Raw genomic sequence first — 18,242 nt, 5'->3', positions numbered from 1 at the left:
CGCTGGCAGAAATTCTCCATGCAAGAAAAGGTTGTGTGCCTACTGTATTGGGGTATTTATCTGTATCCTCCATGCAGTTGTTAAAAGCTCCAGCAGGACCCCTGAGAAAAAAATGAGCAAGCAGCTATACACCACCAGCGGCCAAGAGAGAATGCCCGACTCCCACCCCCCACCCCATTCTGTCTCAAGTGCTGGGGGAAACCTGTGGGGAGAGAAGGGTGTGTGTGCATGCAGGGGTGTTGCTATAATTGAGCGGATGGGTTCAAAGAACCTCAGCCCCCCCAGCTCCACCCCTCCCTATTTTCTTCACTATTATCTCTCTAGCTGTGAGGAGAGGGGCAAACACCTCTCCCCTAGCTAGCTACACCCCTGGGTCAGGGGTGTAGCTATAACTGAGTGGATGGGTTCAAAGAAGCCAAGCCCCCCCCCAGCTCCTGAGGGCCCCCTAGTTCCATGCCTCCCTATTTTCTTCATTATTTCCCTCACTCTGAGCCTGAGGGGGGCCCATTCGGCAGAAGGGCGAACACGGCCCCCTCTCCCCTAGCTATGCCCCTGCCCCGGGTGCATGGCTCTTGCCACTCTCCTCCTGCCTCCCCACTCAGGGGTGGCTCCAGAGGGGTGCCAGGGGTGGCAATTTGCCACGAAAGGGGACTACTTGCCCCCCCCCCATTTCTGTTTCAGAAATCTAACATGTGTGGGACGCAGCTCGCCCACCCATAAATGCACGTTGCCCCTTCTGCAGCCCCCTCAATTCTTCCCCCCCCCCGGGTGCCGCCACTCCTCGCCCCCCTTATTGGTTCCCTTCGCATCGGTCCCTGAGGAGCAGCACCGGAGTCTCCCGAGCGCGCAGCCGGGCCGGGGCCTGGGCTGAAGCGCCTGCGCGCCCCTCCGAGCAGCGGCGGGGGGCGCTGGGGGCCGGCCTGACTGAGGCGGGTTCTTCGGGCGGGGAGGGACAGGGCGAGGTACGTAGGGCGCCACGTCGGCAGGCACTGGAGGACTCGCCGCCGCCGCTCCTGCCGCCTCCGCCACAGGAGCCTTGCCGAGGAGGGGTCGGAGTCTGCTCTGCGAGTCGGTTGAGAGGCTGGAGACGGAGCCCTCGGCGAGTGAGGCCGGCCCGAGCTAGGAAGACGAACCCTCCCGGAGGAGGTGAGGGCCAGACGCGGCCTCCTCGTCCCTCTGCGGCCACGGGGGCAGGTGGGAGGGAAGGAGGGTGGCCTCGCCATCCCCAACCCCTGCTGGCCTCCTGTGCGGAGAAGGGAGCGGGGGAGACGGGGGGCCGCCCCACTGCCACATGGATGGAGGGGGGGGCGCGTCCCCGTGAATTTTGTCGGGGTTGGGGGCAAATGGGTGGGTGGTTGGCCCTGGATCCTAGGAAGGGCATCATCGGGAAGGGGAGGCGGGCATAACTGAAGGCTGGGGCGTAGTTTGCTTGATGAGCTCCCTTTGGAAGAAGCAGCAACTCCCCCTCCCCCTCCTTTCTCCTGGTTTTTTTTTGGGGGGGGTGAGAAAGGACAACGGGTTGGGGGTCGGCCCCCAAGAATGTCAACAAGTACATGGGGGCGGGGGGCTAGGTGGAGCTATGCTGCTCCCCCCCCCAAAAAAAAAAATCAAATAAAGCTTAACATGTGAAATGGCCAAATATATACTGTTATCGTTGGCTGCTTAACGATGTATTTGTGCACAGGCGAGAAGCTGCCTGTAATGCAGCTCCACCAGCCTTTCCTTGGGAGCCCGTTTCTGCCGTTCTGTTATGGAAGGAAGAAGGGGGGACCCAAGGGCTGTGTGTTTGTTTGTGTGTGTGTGTGTGTGTGTGAGGTAACATGTCTCCAATTCTCTCATTCTCCCCCTCTTCTTCTCCCTGTTGATGTACTCATTAAAAGAGAGTTTTCCAGCTGGCTTCTGATTAGCAAATTGGCATGAGAATCTGTAAATGGAGGAAGGATTGTGAGGGAAGGCGAGTAGAAGCTTCAAGGAGCAAATTAGCACCTTCTGTTAAAAAAACCAGTATTATGTTCAACGTGGAAGAGCCCTTTAGGGGTTGGCAAAAGAGTCAAAGCAGCACGTGGACAAATATATGGCTCCAGGTTACACCCCTGCCTCTCCTGCCACGTCACTGCTGCTATCCATCCAAGAAATCTTTGTGTCTGCGGGTTCCCATTTACAGCATGATGCCACAGAAACAGTTCTTTTCCCTAACCTTACCCCCAGACTGGTGCATATAGTCTTACTTTGAGTTTTCAGGCCCTTCCTCCCAGACTTCTGAGGTGGATCATTATTGTTGTGTCAATATAAAAGAAAATAATAAAACAAAAGAATGATTACTTGTGACTATTTATGCAGGATGATATTTTCTGCTGGTTTGGCATTTGTTAATATCTCCCCTTTTTGAGTTTCTGTGTAATATGTCTGCAATATGTAAATGTACATATGTGCATGCCTGGACATAGGTGCTATATACTTATGCACCAACTGCTGCCCAGGTGGCTGGCCAACTTAGTGACATTCAGCAACTCATACAGGGTTCAGTTTATAGGAGACTTCTGACTGGAGAATACCGTGGTCTTTGACTCCCCGCTCTAAAGGAGGGATAGACAACGTCTCTATTCTTAGGATAGGGGTGGGAAATCCTGTTCTCCGAATGGTATGAGCCTTCTCTTAGCTATGTTCTGTGATATAGTCTGATGAGTAGCTATCTGTCAGAGTACTGCATATAACCACCCCCAGCAACCCCTCGCACCCCCTTTCCCTTATGAGTGGAACTGTTCGTGATTTGCAGGGGGAAATCTATATCTGGCGGTAGCGAGAGGTAACATATTACTTTACTGGCTGGATTTGGCCAACAGATCTTCTGACAGAGGAGGCAGAGTGCAAAATAATGGGAAGAAATACAGCTTTCATCTTCCCTTTTTCGTTTATTGGATGCTTTGACAAAATAGAGAAACGATGTTTTGGATGGTCCTGGTACAAAGAATTACAGCTGAGCCCACATTCATGTTTTAATTTAAAATCCACTTCTAATGTATTTTCCTTTTGAACATGCATGGTGGCTGCAGGTATGCACTCTTTTCTCACCTTTCCAGGGGCGTAACTACCATTAGGCAAGGGGAGGCGGCTGCCTGGGGGCCCCCACGCCTCGAGAGGCCCCCCAGAAGCAAGTCACATGTGAAGTGTGTGTGTGTGTGTGTGTGTATCAGCGAGGGGCCCATTTTAAAATTTTGTCTCTGGGCCCACGCCAGCCTTGTTACGCCCCTGCACCTTTCCCACTATAAGCAGCTTTCCTGATTGCAAATCTTCCCTTCTCTAGAAGCAAGCACCACACTACTTTAATGTTCCTGTTTTAGTATGAGGAAACATCTGGTTATTTTGAGGTTGGGAAAGGGAGGAACAGCTTTCTTGGTCAATCTCTGCAAACCTGTGAACTGTTAGGAGCCAATCTACCTAAGCTTCTGATGTTGATTGGATTTTTTGTTTTGTTTTATGTTTGGTTTGGGCCTTCCTATTTCAATAATCCCATACTTTCTTAAGATGCTATCCATGGTTTAAGATGCTATCCAAAAAATCCAGCAAGAAAACTAAATTGATCTGTTTCTTGGTCAGTTTTATTGCTACCTAGAAGATACTAAACAGCAGCTTGAAAATATACACGTATATTATGTTGAAGTATGTAGCTTGGTAAATCTGAAAGCAACAAATACTTTTCTGAGATACACTGAAGCGTATCATCCATAATCTTGAGTCTCAAAATGTGAGGGGTGGGGAGTAGAATCGAGACACTGGCTTTTTCTCTTTGCCCCATGTAATCAGTATTGTGGGAATTATGTTGATTCCTATTGAAAACTGATGGGAGCAACCCCCTTTCCCCCATTAGATTTTTCCCATCTCGTCCCCTCTTTCTCAGACATTAAAAACTTACATGGTTGTACAACATCCCTTTTTGTCTTTGTTTTGCATGGCCTGTGATGAGAGTGAATGCTATTAAATGAACTGCTGCTGGCTGTGTCTTCCCTTTGGTAAATGTGCCTCAATTGATAGGTGCCTGTCGTGATGCAGCACAATAACTCCTTAATCAAAATGGTATAATCAGAATATTTTAAATTGCAGCTCAACAGAAGTCTTGTTCTAGGGTGTTCCAATCTTCTCCTTTATTGGTGTTCAAAATTTTGCCTTAGTTTTGCAGGAGCCACATTAATGACTTGCATTTCGCAAGTCTGTGTGTATTACAGCTGAGATTAATTTACAGTGGTGCTTTGAGAAGTCTGTTGTGATAAATGTTAACAAGCACGTTATTCTCTTAGGTGTTGTATAGAAACCCACAGTGGGACTTGTGAATGCAGTATATGTTGGTGAGTGTTTCTCAAATACATGGTGTGTTGTGGGGGAAGGGGGAGGTATAATATATTAAAATGAGTAAAATTGGGACAGGGTGGGTCTTTTCTAATAGTGAAAACTTCCTCTTCAGGAAATTATTGAGGGATGGGAAGGAACTACTGTCTACACTTCCTGCACCCGCAAAATTGGCTCACGATATGGGTTACAACTAATGTACACTTCCCTCAGCTGCCTGAGAATATCCCTGTCAGTAGAGATTGTCATGAAGGCACAAGGCCATCTAGCATGATTGGGAGTTCATAAAAGCCTTGTGTCTGAGTGTCCTTGGGGTCCATTGTGTCCTGGGACATGGCTGCAGAAGGGAGAAACATGAAAAATGAGGCTCCCAGAGTTCCTTATATTCTCCATAAGGACTTGAGAGTCTGCAGCAGCAGCAGCATTCTAGGGAATAATGGAGGCCTCGCCATGCCACCAGGAAAGTGGGAAAGGGAGGGAGGTAACTGGGAGGGCTGGTGTCAGAATAAGCCCATTGCAAATTGGGCCTGAACATTGACAGAGGTTGTGCCTTATGTGGAATAGGCTGGGCAAAATACATATACTGGTGTCCCAAGCATCACCCCACACCCCATCTTGAAATTAGGCACAATCTCTTTTGGATTTGAAACAGAGTAAATTTGTTTCAAAAATTTCCTTGAAGTGAAATTTATGAAAAGAATCAGCATGAGAAATTGATGTTATGTGTCTGTGCATGTAGAATAATATAGTCCTGTATTATGCTCAAATTAATGTTTGCACTGAAGCAACAAGCAACTGATCCAGAATAGCTCAGGTATAACTCTGATCAAAGAATTTTGTTTTGTTGCATGGTGTTATGTTTTAGTTGTTTTCTTTCTTGTGAGGATAAACATAACCAATTACACTGTTCTGGGCTCCTTGGAGGAAGAGTGGGATATAAATGTTAAAAAATAAAATAAAAATTGCAAAATACAGTGGAAAAGAAACATAACTCTTTAAACACCAGATGAGCGAGCTAACATAATTTTAAAAAATACTTTGCTAACCAATAGTGAGGAAAGCTAGATGCATCTTTTAAAAGACACCAAAATGAAGACAAAGAATGGGCCGCTGGATATCCTGAGAGAGGGAGCTCCACAAGGAGGAATTCCCAATGGACCTCTGATGGAGGCAGCACAAGCAAGAGCCCCACCCCCACCCACCCCGCACGCCAGTTCATGTTAGAGGAAATAATCTTTCAAGTACCTTGGCCCCATACCCTAGGGATGTGCACGGTGCACAAATCGTGATTTGTTCACTGATTCGAAGCAGAGCTTGAGCACTTTTAAAAGGGAGAACAGGTCTGTACCTGCTCCTTGGCCACTCGCTGTAGCTTCGTGCTGCTGCACTGTGCCCCCCAGCTGGCCTCGAGTGCAGGCAGCTGTGGGGAGCTCCATTGGTGCACAAGGGCAGCTGCAGGAAGCTGCAGCAGAGGAGCAGGTATGGACCTGCTCTCTTCCCTTTTAAAGGTGCTCGGGCTGTGCTATTCATCAGTTAATGAATCACAATTCGTACACATCCATACCATAATGTTTACAGCATTAAAGGTGATCACCCCAGAAACAAACTGGTAACCAATGCAGCTTGTAATATGTTTCATAAGTCTCAACCCGGTCAGGGTTCTTATGGCTACATTTTGGACCAGTTGAAGTTTCTGAAGAGGCTTCCAAGGGTAGCCCCATGTAGAGCATGTTACAGTAATCCAGTATCAATGTAATGACAGCATAAATGAGACTCCCTTTCTCAGACGGAAGTGTGGGGTAGTATACAAATATAATTTAATAAATAAATCACTTTAGCCAGATCTGATTGAGACAGAAATTGACGCTGCTGGCGCACCAGTGGAAGCTGGGTAAATACCCGGACATGCAACTTCCAAGTTGCAAACCTGTTCCTTAAAGGGGAGTGTAACGTCTTCAGACTGGTTGATGAATCAGCCATTCTTTTGACCAGGAGGGTCTCTGCATTTCCCTGATTTAATTTCAGGTTGTTAGCCCACATTCACCTCTTCACTGTCCAGAAAACACTTTAGGGTATCAACTACTTCTCCATCTGAGGAAGGCAACAATATATAAAATTGGGTATCGTCCACATACTGGTGATGCCTAATGCCAAACTCCCAGATATTTCCCCCGTATTTCCTTTTATAAGTTAAAAATCCTGGGGGACAATATATATATTTGTCTTATATTCATCTTACCTGCCAATATAAAAAAAGTATGCCATTTCCAATGTTTGGGGATTGAATTCTCTTAAAAACATTCTGGCTTCCTTTTAATAGTATTTAGCATTTATAAGATGTATTCTGAATGGTTTGAGCACTTCACATTATTTTAGTAATCCTTAACAGCTACCTTGTCAAGTTGGTCAGAGCTATTTGCATATTGTAGATGTGGAAGTGGGTTGAATCTGAGAGAGAATGGCTTGCCTAAGGTAATCTAATAAACTCATGGCTGAAGGAAGCTTTGAACTGGGTATTCCTTGGTTCACAGCTTAGTCTCCTAGCTATTATGCTAGTTGCCTCATTAATGAATTGACTGAATAAGGAAGGTGTGTGCAGAAATATACTTTTTCATATATTGGTATGATGGAAATACTATTCTAACAAAATCTGCTTCAAATGAGACCAAGTGGATAATGAATGCACATGTGTCTATATGTTGTGAAGGTTTCCCCAGCAAAATGGGGAAAAATGGGCACATGCATATTTATTGCAGGTAACAATGTGCAAAAGAGGTACATGCAATTTTCTACACGGAAATGATACCACTTAGGAAATCTATATGAAGCAGCTCAAGAATGCTTTGGTATAGCCTTCAGCCATATGCGCTGGTATATTTGAAAGTGATTGGGAAACTGCTTTCTATCAGAACTTCAGCCCTTTTTGTAACTGGTTTGTTTGATGCCTCTAGAATAGGTATGAATCTCCCAACCTTTTTTTTTTTTTGGCAGCTTTGCATCAGCAGTTACCCTTGTAATAGTGAGGATGTGCACACATACGTATCATCCAGCAAAAATGCTGAGATGTTTCTCTTTGTAAATACATTGGATGATGTCCAGAGGCTAGGAGACTTGTTCATTAAGTGTGGAGGATAAAAATAGCTATTGAACAGTTGCCTCACTAGAAAACACACTGTCAAGCCTCTGCGTTGTCTGGGGCCCATTTCTTGAACAAGCAGCTTCTATCTTTGATAATTTTTTTGATGATAACTCTTCCTAGACATGTGCAACTTCTGTTTGTTAACTGGATGGATTTTTCTTTTCTCTTTGAAACTTACAACTAGTTTATTGTTGTAGATTTTGCTATCTGATTGTAAGAAAGGAAAAAGAAAACTCGTTTGTTGAATCTTGAAGCTATACAGCAAGGCATTATTATATAGGTAAGTACACAATCTGAAATATAAAGCATGCTCCTTTTAAAGAAGTATTCTGCAGCACTATAGAACTATTAGTGTGTTACTTTAATAGTTGTATAGTGCTGCAGATGATTTCTTAAAGAGCATGCTTTATTGAAATATATTCTTGCTTTATTTCATGTATTCTTGCTTTATTTCACTATTCTAATTATTATTTGGCTAGTATTTGTTTGGAAGCTTAAAATAGGGAGCATTCCAGCCCTGCTAAATGTGACAGGGACATTGCTATCGATTTCAGTAAGAGATGGATTGCACTCCATATGTGGAACTGATGTTCTAAGCTTCCTAGCATTACAAAAGGGCAGAAATAAAAAAAAAGCCATGCACTTTCAAAGTAAGAGTGGTAAAACCAATATTTGTAAACATTGGTTTGTTGACTAATGGTGTACCAGGTTGAGGTGGTGGCCAGAGGTACTTTCTATCAGCTTTGGCTGATACACCAGCTGCATCTGTTTCTTGAGATGAAAGAGTTCAGAATGGTGGTACATATGCTGGTAACCTCCAGACTGGACTACTGCAGTGCACTCTATGTGTGGCTTCCTTTGTATGTAGTCCAGAAACTGCAGTTGGTACAGAATGCGGAGGCCAGGTTGGTCTCTGGGTCATCTCAAAGAGACCATATTACTCCTGTATTGAAAGAGCTGCACTGGCTGCCGATAAGTTTCTGGGCAAAATACAAGGTGCTGGTTATTACCTATAAAGCCCTAAACAACTTAGGCCCTGGGTATTTAAGAGAACGTCATCTGTGCCATGAGCCCCATTGTCCATTGTGATCATCTGGAGAGGTTCATCTATGGTTGCCACCAGCTCATCTGGCGGCTACTTGGGGATGCTCTTATTTCAACAGGGAGCACATTCCAAAGCCAGGGGCAGCAACAGAGAAGGCTCATCCCCATCCCTGACTACTTTTAAAAAGTCACTGAGGATTTGTTCACCCAAGCTTTTAGTTAGATTTATAGTTTTAATGGTTTTTAATGTTGGGTTTTAAATGATTTTAATGTTTTAATCATTTTTAATTTTGTTTAATTTGTACAGTTTTTGTTGTACACTGCCCAGAGAGGCAGGTTTTGGGCAGTATATAAATATGTTAAATAAAAATAAATAATGGCTTTCTGATATAATACGTACTCCAAAGCCAAATTATTCTTTTTATTGAAGATGGAGGGGGAATGAAATGAGAAGATCTGAAAATCAATTATCAGCCTTTACTAGCCTTTACTCATGCTATCTTGAGTGTATCTCTGCCTACTTCTAAAATAGCAACTTCCAATAGTAGTATGCAGTAGTGTTAAATCACTGAAGACAGGAAGTAGAGACTAATCCTGTATCCAATTAAATCTGTAGAAGGTATATGGTTGTCTTAAGGGGAATCTGGCTAGTACTGTTAATGCAAGGGCTCTTGGCAAGATTCTGTATGATCTTGATTGTCCTAATTAAGGCCATGTGTCCCATGTGACATAATTAGGCTATCTGAGATTGTAGGGTATTACATGGTAACCTTCTACTTAAACACTTCTGCACTGTAACCTGGTGGTATGAGGGCAAGCTTTTTCAAGGTCCTGATATCTTTGTCCTCAACACACTTGAGTTGGAAGTAGGACCAAGGCTGACATACTGACTAAAAAAGCAAGTATGCAGTGGGAGGCTGTTCTTAATGCAGCCAGAGGCTCCCCAACTGTGCAAGAGGGAAGAGCGGTTTTTGCAGATCTTTCCTGCCTCCAGAAGTGCTCTGTGCCTTCCAAAAATATATTCCTGAGGGCTACGCAGTGGTATGAAGAAGCCTCTGGTTGTGAGGACACAGCCTCCTGCTGCATACTCACTCTATAAGTCAGGATGTCAGCCACTACTCTTACTGGAGTCCACTGACTCCCTGAAGAACTTGTCTTCAGCAAATACATTCAGGGTCATGGCATATTTAAGGAAAACCTGGCAACTTAAATATATTTGTGTCACTAAAATAGCAAGCAGTCATTAAAAAGCTGAATAGCTTTAAAATTTGTCTCTTCTAATGGATGAATCTTTGCCCTTAATAGTGAGCTGGTCGTGCTGATTTTAAACATCATATTCATATCCTGTCAAAGTCCAAAGTTCTCCTCATTAGTTCAGCACTTTTCAAGCTTAGCAATATAATTGACTACCGTGGCAGACTCCTAAAGAATTTAATTGCAATCTTTGCATTTTCTAATCATTTAGTATTAAAATTCTTGACACCACAGTATGAGCTCTTCCGTTTTTATTGAAAATTATATCCATGCTAGTGATTTAAAGTGTGAAGCTTTGGCACTGACCAGGAGTCTATAACATTTTGCCTGAGCATGGTAAACCAATAAGCATTTGTAGTAGTACTAGCTTAACCTACGCAGAGCATCTGCATGCTAGTACTTGATTGCTCCCCTCACCCCCTGCCACAGCCCCCCTCACCTCAGAGATCTCTCCACCCTCATCTGAGCCGCACTCCTGCTCCTTCCATCCAGTTGCTTCCATACCCCTCACCCCTCTTAGTCACTTCACTCCTCCATCCCTTTACTCCATCCCCCTCACCCCTCTTGGTCGCAGCTGTAGCGTTGCTGGCACCTATTGGCCAAGTTGCAGCCCCTTATTCCCAGAGACCTCCTCGCCCGAGCCCCGCTCCTGCTCCTCCCCACAGGAGCAGCGGTTGACAGGGCCCTTCCTCGCTGCTGCCACCGCCATGGCTGCTCGTTCCGCTCAGGACGCTGACTGGCCCGGGCCCATCCCTTGCCTGCCTGCTTTCCTCTGCCAATGGCTTCGGCAGCTGCAAAAAGCAGTAGTGGTTGACTGGGCCCTTCCTTGCTGCCACCGCCTCCATGGCCACTCATTCCCCTCAGGCCACTGACAGTTTCAGGTCCATCCCTCACCCTTCCTTCTTCCCCTATCTTCTTTTTCTCTCTCCTCTCTCTCTCTTCCTCCCTCCTTGAGTTAACAGATCTTGTTTCCTCATCTAATTCACATAACGGCAGCCTCCCTCTCCTGAAGGGGCTCTTTCCTCCCTCACAACCCCTCTCTTCGCAGACCCCTGCCCCCTTTCCTTATAGAGTCCTCTCCTCTACAATCAAGAACATCTTCTGACCAGTAACAGTTGCATTCCAACTGACCTTAACCATCACAGGCTCCTCCTCCCTATCTGCATATGGAAAGCCTACTGCCCAATCACCACAATGCTTCTGCTCATGAACTCTCACAAGAGCTGCCACACACAGGATTAGCCACGGGTACGCCTTAGAGAATTATATAGATAGAAGCTATGTATTTACCATAGCCTGTGGAGCTTGGCTTTCTCGAGACCTACTGCACAAAGGCAAAGGAGTGTGACCCTTTTGTACAGAGGTGAATTTAGCCACGGACCTTGGGGATTAGGTCCGTGGCCTCCTGCCTCTGGAGGGGGCTCCAACTGTTCTGGGAGGCCTCCCTAGAGCCCTGCCTGTTATGTCTGAATTCAGCCTATGTGTCGTTAGGAAGTGAGACATAGGAACATAGGAAGCTGCCATATACTGAGTCAGACCATTGCTCTATCTAGCTCAGGATTGTCTTCACAGACTGGCAGCGGCTTCTCCAAGGTTACAGGCAGGAATCTCTCTCAGCCTTATCTTGGAGAAGCCATGGAGGGAACCTGGAACCTAGATGCTCTTCTCAGAGTGGCTCCATCCCCTGAGGGGAATATCTTACAGTGCTCACACTTCTAGACTCCCATTCAACGAGGGTGGACCCTGCTTTAGCTAAGGGGACAAGTCATGCTTGCTGCCACAAGACCAGCTCTCCTCTGGTGAGACAAAAAGGTCATTCACAAGACCATTTGTCCAGGGGTGGGAGGTGTGTGGGGGAGGCAGAATCAGTCCTACAATCTCTCACACGATTGCTGCTGCTAGCATGTGATCACTGCTGTGGTGAGTGGCATGGCAAGGGAGAGGCTGGAGGAAGGATGCCTGGCCTCCAAGAATCCTGAAATGCACCATGCTGCTTGTGCGGTGCATTGTAAGAAATGCCTGAGGCTGGGTCGCTCCTTCCCTCTGCCTCTATGGACAAAAAAGTTGCTGGCAGCCCAGGAGGAGTGTGCATGTGTCTTCCTACCTCAGTCTTATCTGTCTGTCTGTCTGTCTGTCTGTCTGTCTCTCAGATTTCTAGACTCCCCTAAACTTTACTCTCTGGGCAGTTTACAACAACATAAAACAGATTTAAAAGAAAACCTTTAAACAATTTTAAACTACAGTAAAGTTTTAGCCAGGGTAAAAAAATCTGGGCTTCCTGATCAAGGAGCACCAGGATCAGGACTGATACTGCCACTTCTCGCGGCCAGCTCTACTTGGAATAGGACATCCCAACCTGGCTAGAACTGGTCGTGAGAATGACCTTAAAGTTTACTATTCCCTCAAGCAAGAAACTATTCTAGCACAGTTCTTTGCTATCTGAAAGCAGCCCTTCCTTGTTGAATTATGAATAGTTATCCAGCTGGGCTTGAATAGTCAATTCATGCTTTTCTGATTCAGTGCTTTTCCCCCTCCTCCCTCTAGGCAATAATGAACCAAACAGACAAAAATGAACAGGATATTCCTCCATATCTTAATGAAGAACCACCGGAAGGTACATTTATTTTATTGTTTTCACATTTCTATCCTGCTCTTCCTCCATGGAGCACAAGGCATCAAATATGGAACACCCCCTTTTGTCCTCAGAACAACCCAGTGAGGTAGGTTGGGTTGATTGAGACTGGATACCATAAGGTAACCCAATAAGCTTCATAGCTGAGTGGGGATTTGAACCCAAGTCTCCTCACTTCTAGCCCAACACTATAACCACTACCCCACTTATTTCTGATTGCTGTTAGTCCTGAGAAACCAACAGATGTAGTGTGGGGCCGAGGCTTATTCCATTAACACCATTATTTACCGATTTGCAATTTCCCCCCTTATGAACTAATTCCAGTTCAAAAGCTGATGTTTCAGTCAATAAATGAATATATTCTTCACTAAAATAGTACATTTTTGGTCAGTTAAAATGACACTCGTTCAAGGCCGTGCAGCAAATTTCACAGCTGATGGGTATTGGATCTGGATTTTGTTCACACTGCAGCATGCTGGTACACAATTAGCCTGCTTGTTATTTCAGTGAAGCCTCAGTTAAAAATACGCAAGTGATTGTTCTGAGGGTTGCAACTTAAACTGCACTATTTAAAAAAGAAGAAGGGAAGTCTCAGATGTTTTCTTCCTCTGTGGCAGAGCCCCAGATGTCTGTGCAGGTGTTATTGCAAGCCTGTCTCTTAATATGTTGGAAACCTTGTGGGGATGCTTTGCTCTTGCCTTAAGGCAGGGGAGGAATGGAGTAACTACTGGAAGCTCAGATCTCTGGAGGTATCTTCTCTCAAAGGAAAGCAATTTCTCCAGCAGTTATTGGTCCCTAGACTAGAAGCTTCCTAGAAAATACTGGGTTTGGGGGGACTAGGGTAGTCCACCTCTGTGGTGGTTCAGCTTTTTTTTTTTTTTTGATTGGCTTCCTCCTCCTGGATCAAAAGGTACAAGATTTTTATCTCCCCCCTCACCCCACGCCCCAGGCTCTTCCTTGATTTGACATGCCTTATATTTAAGGGTGGGGTCGGGAATAAGTGGGGTGTTGGCTACATCATTTCTGATTTATCGTATGCTTCTTAACTGCTTATCTGAGCTGTTCTGGAAGAACTACTGCTGCCCAGCAAGACATCTGCACTTCTGTATGGGGCTTGAAAGGGAGATTGCTCAGCATCAATTTTTGCATTCTGCCCAAGCAGTGCTGATTCTGCCATACTGTGAAATAAGACTTCTTGATCAGTTTAAAAGATCTTATTTGTGAATAACCTACATAAGAACAGCCCTGCTGGATCAGGCCCAAGGCCTATCTAGTCCAGCATCCTGTTTCACACAGTGACCCACCAAATGCCTCTGGGAAGCCCACAGACAAGAGCTGAGGGCATGCTTTCTCTCCTGCTGTTGCTCCCCTGCGACTGGTATTGAGAGGATCTTGTCTCTTTGGCTGGAGGTAATAATAATAATAATAATTCGATTTCTATACCGCCCTTCCAAAAATGGCTCAGGGCGGTTTACATAGAGAAATAATAAATAAATAAGATGGATCCCTGTCCCCAAAGGGCTCACAATCTAAAAGAAACATAAGACAGACACCAGTCACTGGAAGTACTGTGCTGGGGGTCGATAGGGCCAGTTACTCTCCCCCTTCTAAATAAAGAGAATCACCATGGTAAAAGGTGCCTCTTTGCCAAGTTAGCAGGGGGTTAGCAGGTAGCCTTTAGCCCTCAGACTAGTATCCATTGATAGACTTGTCCACCATTAATTTAACTGAGCCCTTCTTAAAGCCATCCAGGCTAGTAGCTGTCACTACATCTTGTGGCAAATAATTCCATAGGTTAATTATGTGTTGTGTAAAAAGAGTACCTCCTTTTGGCAGTCAGTTTCATAGGATGACCCCTGATTCTAGTGTTACGAGGCCAGAAAAATGTATCTCTCTCCACACCATGCAGACCTTGTAATATGTGAGACAGAAATGATCTCTGTGTGGGTTTAAGAGTGCTTCTAGACATACTCCCATTTGCAACATACTCCCAGTGTCAAAGAAGGAAGTGCAAGGAATAGATATTTTCTCTTGTTCAGTGGCTATTGACATTGGACAACATTCATAGTTAGTTGTGACTAAGATTGTGCCATTGAGTCAGTGTCAACTCCTGGCAACCACAGAGCCATGTTTTTTCTTGGTAGAATACAGGAGTGGTTTACCATTGCCTTCTCCCATGCAGTATAAGATGATGCCTTTCAGCACCTTCCTATATCACTGCTGCCCGATATAGGAGTTTCCCATTTTCTGGGAAACACACCAGCGGGCATTCAAACCAACAGCCTCCTGCTCTCTAGGCAGGTTGCTTCCCTGCTGTGTCATTAGGTGGCCTAGTTGTGACTAAGCAACAATGAAATTAGTGAGACAAGTTAGTCATGACTCATTTAAGTCTCATTACATTCAATGGGACTTAGTCATGACTTAATCTGCTTATTTATTTTGGCATGGTGGTAGCAGTTTTGATGCTCCGTATCTGTCTGGACAAGCGACCTGCAGCTTAAGGGTTGGCACCTTGAATATATTAACTGTGGGTGCCTGCTGCTGTACAGCAGTCACCCACAGTCTTCTGCAGAACACTATATCTGGAAGCATCCTAATAGTCTGCTTGTGTGACTGTTGAATATATAAAAAGGAATACACATTTAACAACCCTTTCAAGCAAATGCTCTTCATGATCTAATATTAGAGAAGTGGTGTTTTTTGATACTTTGATTTCTAACACACCCTGTCCCAAGAATTTTAGCCAGGTAACAACCCTAAAATTAGGAAGCCGGCATACCAGCAACAAAAATATATCTTGGTTCATATTAATTCAGAGCTGTCTAAGTTTCTTAAATGTCTATGCAGTAATTTGAGTTAATCTTGAATAGGTGCAATTTTTATACATTTGAAAAAGCACAATGTTCTTATATTCTTTTATTTGAACTGAGGTACAGGGAATAGGTCCAGAAAGCTTTCTGGCACAGTGCTTGCCCCAGCATCAGTCAGTTGCAAAACATAACTTCCTATGGTAATCTTCTATTATTATTATTATTATTATTTTACATTTTATATCCCGCTCTTCCTCCAAGGAGCCCAGAGCGGTGTACTACATACTTCGGTTTCTCTTCACAACAAAAACCTTACAAAATTGCACATTTAATTAAACTCAGAGTATGATTCTTCACAATCAGGGCTATAAATCCTGTGGAAATTATTGAAGAATATAAAACTCTGTGAGATCTTCTTGGAAATGGCCTTGAGACCCTTGACAGGAGAAAATTAGCATTATGGTTATCTAGAAGCTGTGACTTTTACAGAGAGGAGAGTACAGAGTGACCACCACCTTATGGTTCTGGGGAAAACAGGCCACCAAGAATATGGAGAACCAGTGATGAGAGAGATAAAATCAGTATAGTATGGCCAAATTTTGGTTTCAAACTTTAATATAGTCTTTTACTTTTAAAGCTGTACAGAGTCTGGGTCCTGATGATTGCAGGGAGTGTCTCTCTATTTGGTTTTTAATTTTTTAAATATGAGATCTGAATGTTTTTACTCAACTCCTTTAGGTTCATTAAAAGATCATCCACAACAACAGCCCGGCATGCTTTCTCGTGTGACTGGTGGCCTCTTTAGCATAACAAAAGGAGCTGTTGGTGCAACAATTGGTGGCGTAGCTTGGATCGGAGGGAAAAGCTTTGAAGTGACCAAAACAGCAGTTACAGCAGTGCCTTCTATGGGAGTCGGATTGGTCAAAGGAAGTGTTTCTGCTGTGACGGGAGGTGTTACAGCTGTAGGATCTGCTATCTCAAGCAAAGTGCCTCTAACAGGGAAGAAGAAAGATAAGTCGGACTAAACAAAAAAGACTGAGGCCTATTTGTTGTCAAGGACAGTTCCTCTATGGCTTTGGAATCTCCTAAGATTTGGACTGCAAAAAAGCCACATGTCTTAGACAGATTAAAGAGCTGTATGAATAACTTCTTCAGCTGAAAGAGACAGAAACGGCTTCATGTTGCTGTGTTAAAACTTCACTTAGAACTTTCGATTTCTGCAAGTTCTCATCTGGTGACATGTTACACTTGATAAATATGGAATCAAGTACATTTGAAGAGAGAGCTCACATTTTTTAATAATAATTCACTACAGATCTTTGCAGTCTTGAACTAAAAATGTGAAAATAAAAATGGAGGGCATGATCTAGCAAAAAGTTAAGCACATTGGAAGTCATGCTGATTCCAGAGGGAGGGATTCCAGCATATCCTTGATTTTCCCATTAAACTTAGTTGAATTTTAAAGTACTTAAATTTTAGCTGGATCTTGTCTTTTGGCAGCCTTTGCAGTACCATAAATATATTGATGTTCCACCTATGTCTATAGCTTCTGCTTTGTTTTTGATAATGAATCATTGAACTGCCTAAAGGGTCTTCATATATCTTTGCATTTCAAAACTATTTTTATATGCCCTCTAAACTCTTTACATGGTGACTACTGTCACAAGTGGAGTATATGTGTAGAAATATGGTGTGTCAATTCAATCATTCATGCCTTATGGTGAAAAAACAATCTATTTTTACTTAATGTATAAGGATTTTGTAGTGTCCCTTATTTCAATGCAGTCCTTGGAAGAAGCTTTACACTTTTCTTTTTTAAAAAATTGTTGATACTGACTGAAGAGGAGACTGCTAAATCTCAGGTGTAACTTACTGGTATCCACTCCTTACCTGCAAAGTGAAAACCTTTGTTCTGTTTTGTTTGAAATGAATTTTTTTGTCCAAGTTTACAGTATTTACAATACTGGATAATTTATAGCTCTATAATAAAAACACATGGCTTTTACCCCAACAATACAGATACAATCTAAATCTGGTTATTGAAGGCAAGACACAAAACCAGTAACTATTAATGCTCTGCATCTTCTGTTCATTTTAGTTAATGAAAATGAAAAGAGATTGCACAGCAACTGATTGATTAAATCCATTGTCACTTCCAGTACAAGAACATAAACTTCTAGCATTTATATCTCAATAGATAGTTTCTGCTGAAGATGAAACAACAAAATGGCACTTAAGACTGACCATGATAAATGCAAAGTGATTAAATATCACCGGGTAACTTGCATAGAAATCAAAGTAAGCTTTAACATACACATTTTCCAAGGTTTCTTGGGCAAGATATAGATGTATCACTTGCTCCCCACCCACTAATTCCAGAGTAGTTCTACTAAAAGCAGTAAGCTGCACTCTGGATTAACCAGGTTTACACCTTGTGAATTTCATATAAAAGCTCTTCAGCATGTTCTTGTTGACTTTGTAACTTTTTTTGTTGTTGATAGTCTATATAAGATGGCTGAAGCTCAAATGAATATTCTGTATGCAGTATTTCCTAGAGAGAGAGTGTGTGTGAGAGTGTGTGTGCATGCGCGCTCATGTGTTAGATAAAACATCTAAGCATGTGAGCTTTGTTGAAATGGTTCTGATTAGAGTATAAACAGTAGATTGTCTTTTTTGTAAAACTGATGACCAAAAGGTATCATTTGTCTAAAATCTGGTTACTAGAGTTTTGTAAATTAAACTATCTGATATAAATTATTGTGGTGTTGCTATCTGTATTCCAGCTGCTAAGAAAAGAGCCTATAGCTCAGTGATGGAGATCACATGCTTTGCATGCCCAGGGTTCCAGGTTCAGTCCCAGGAATCTCAGTTATGCTTGAGACTTTGGTGAACCACTGCCTGCCGAAGTAGAAAATGCTGGCCTAGATAACCCAGAATGTAAGGCAGCTTCCTGGGTTCATTAGAGCAACCTTTTACTTAGACTATTTTTATGACCTAAATCCTCTGTAAAAGCTGAAAT

The 18,242-nt window shown here is 43.7% G+C and overlaps 1 protein-coding gene across 2 annotated transcripts; it reads left to right on the top strand.

Annotated features, from left to right (window-relative positions):
* Positions 1-829: 829 nt before the first annotated feature.
* TMEM263 (transmembrane protein 263) lies at positions 830-17,980 on the top strand. Of its 2 annotated transcripts, XM_053255241.1 has the most exons (5): positions 831-1,146; positions 4,296-4,343; positions 7,681-7,763; positions 12,326-12,395; positions 15,962-17,980. In XM_053255241.1, exons 4-5 carry the CDS (start codon positions 12,332-12,334, stop codon positions 16,246-16,248), a joined length of 351 nt encoding a protein of 116 aa, XP_053111216.1. In that variant the 5' UTR covers positions 831-1,146; positions 4,296-4,343; positions 7,681-7,763; positions 12,326-12,331; the 3' UTR covers positions 16,249-17,980. The 2 variants fall into 2 exon arrangements, with proteins under 2 accessions (XP_053111217.1, XP_053111216.1); XM_053255242.1 differs by lacking the exon at positions 4,296-4,343 and having other exon boundaries at positions 830-1,146.
* The last annotated feature ends 262 nt before the right edge of the window (positions 17,981-18,242 follow it).

This window comes from Hemicordylus capensis, chromosome 5 (genome assembly GCF_027244095.1).
Source record: "Hemicordylus capensis ecotype Gifberg chromosome 5, rHemCap1.1.pri, whole genome shotgun sequence".
In the NCBI taxonomy this organism is placed as follows: Eukaryota; Metazoa; Chordata; class Lepidosauria; order Squamata; family Cordylidae; genus Hemicordylus; species Hemicordylus capensis.
This window is presented reverse-complemented; position numbering and strand designations above follow the sequence as displayed.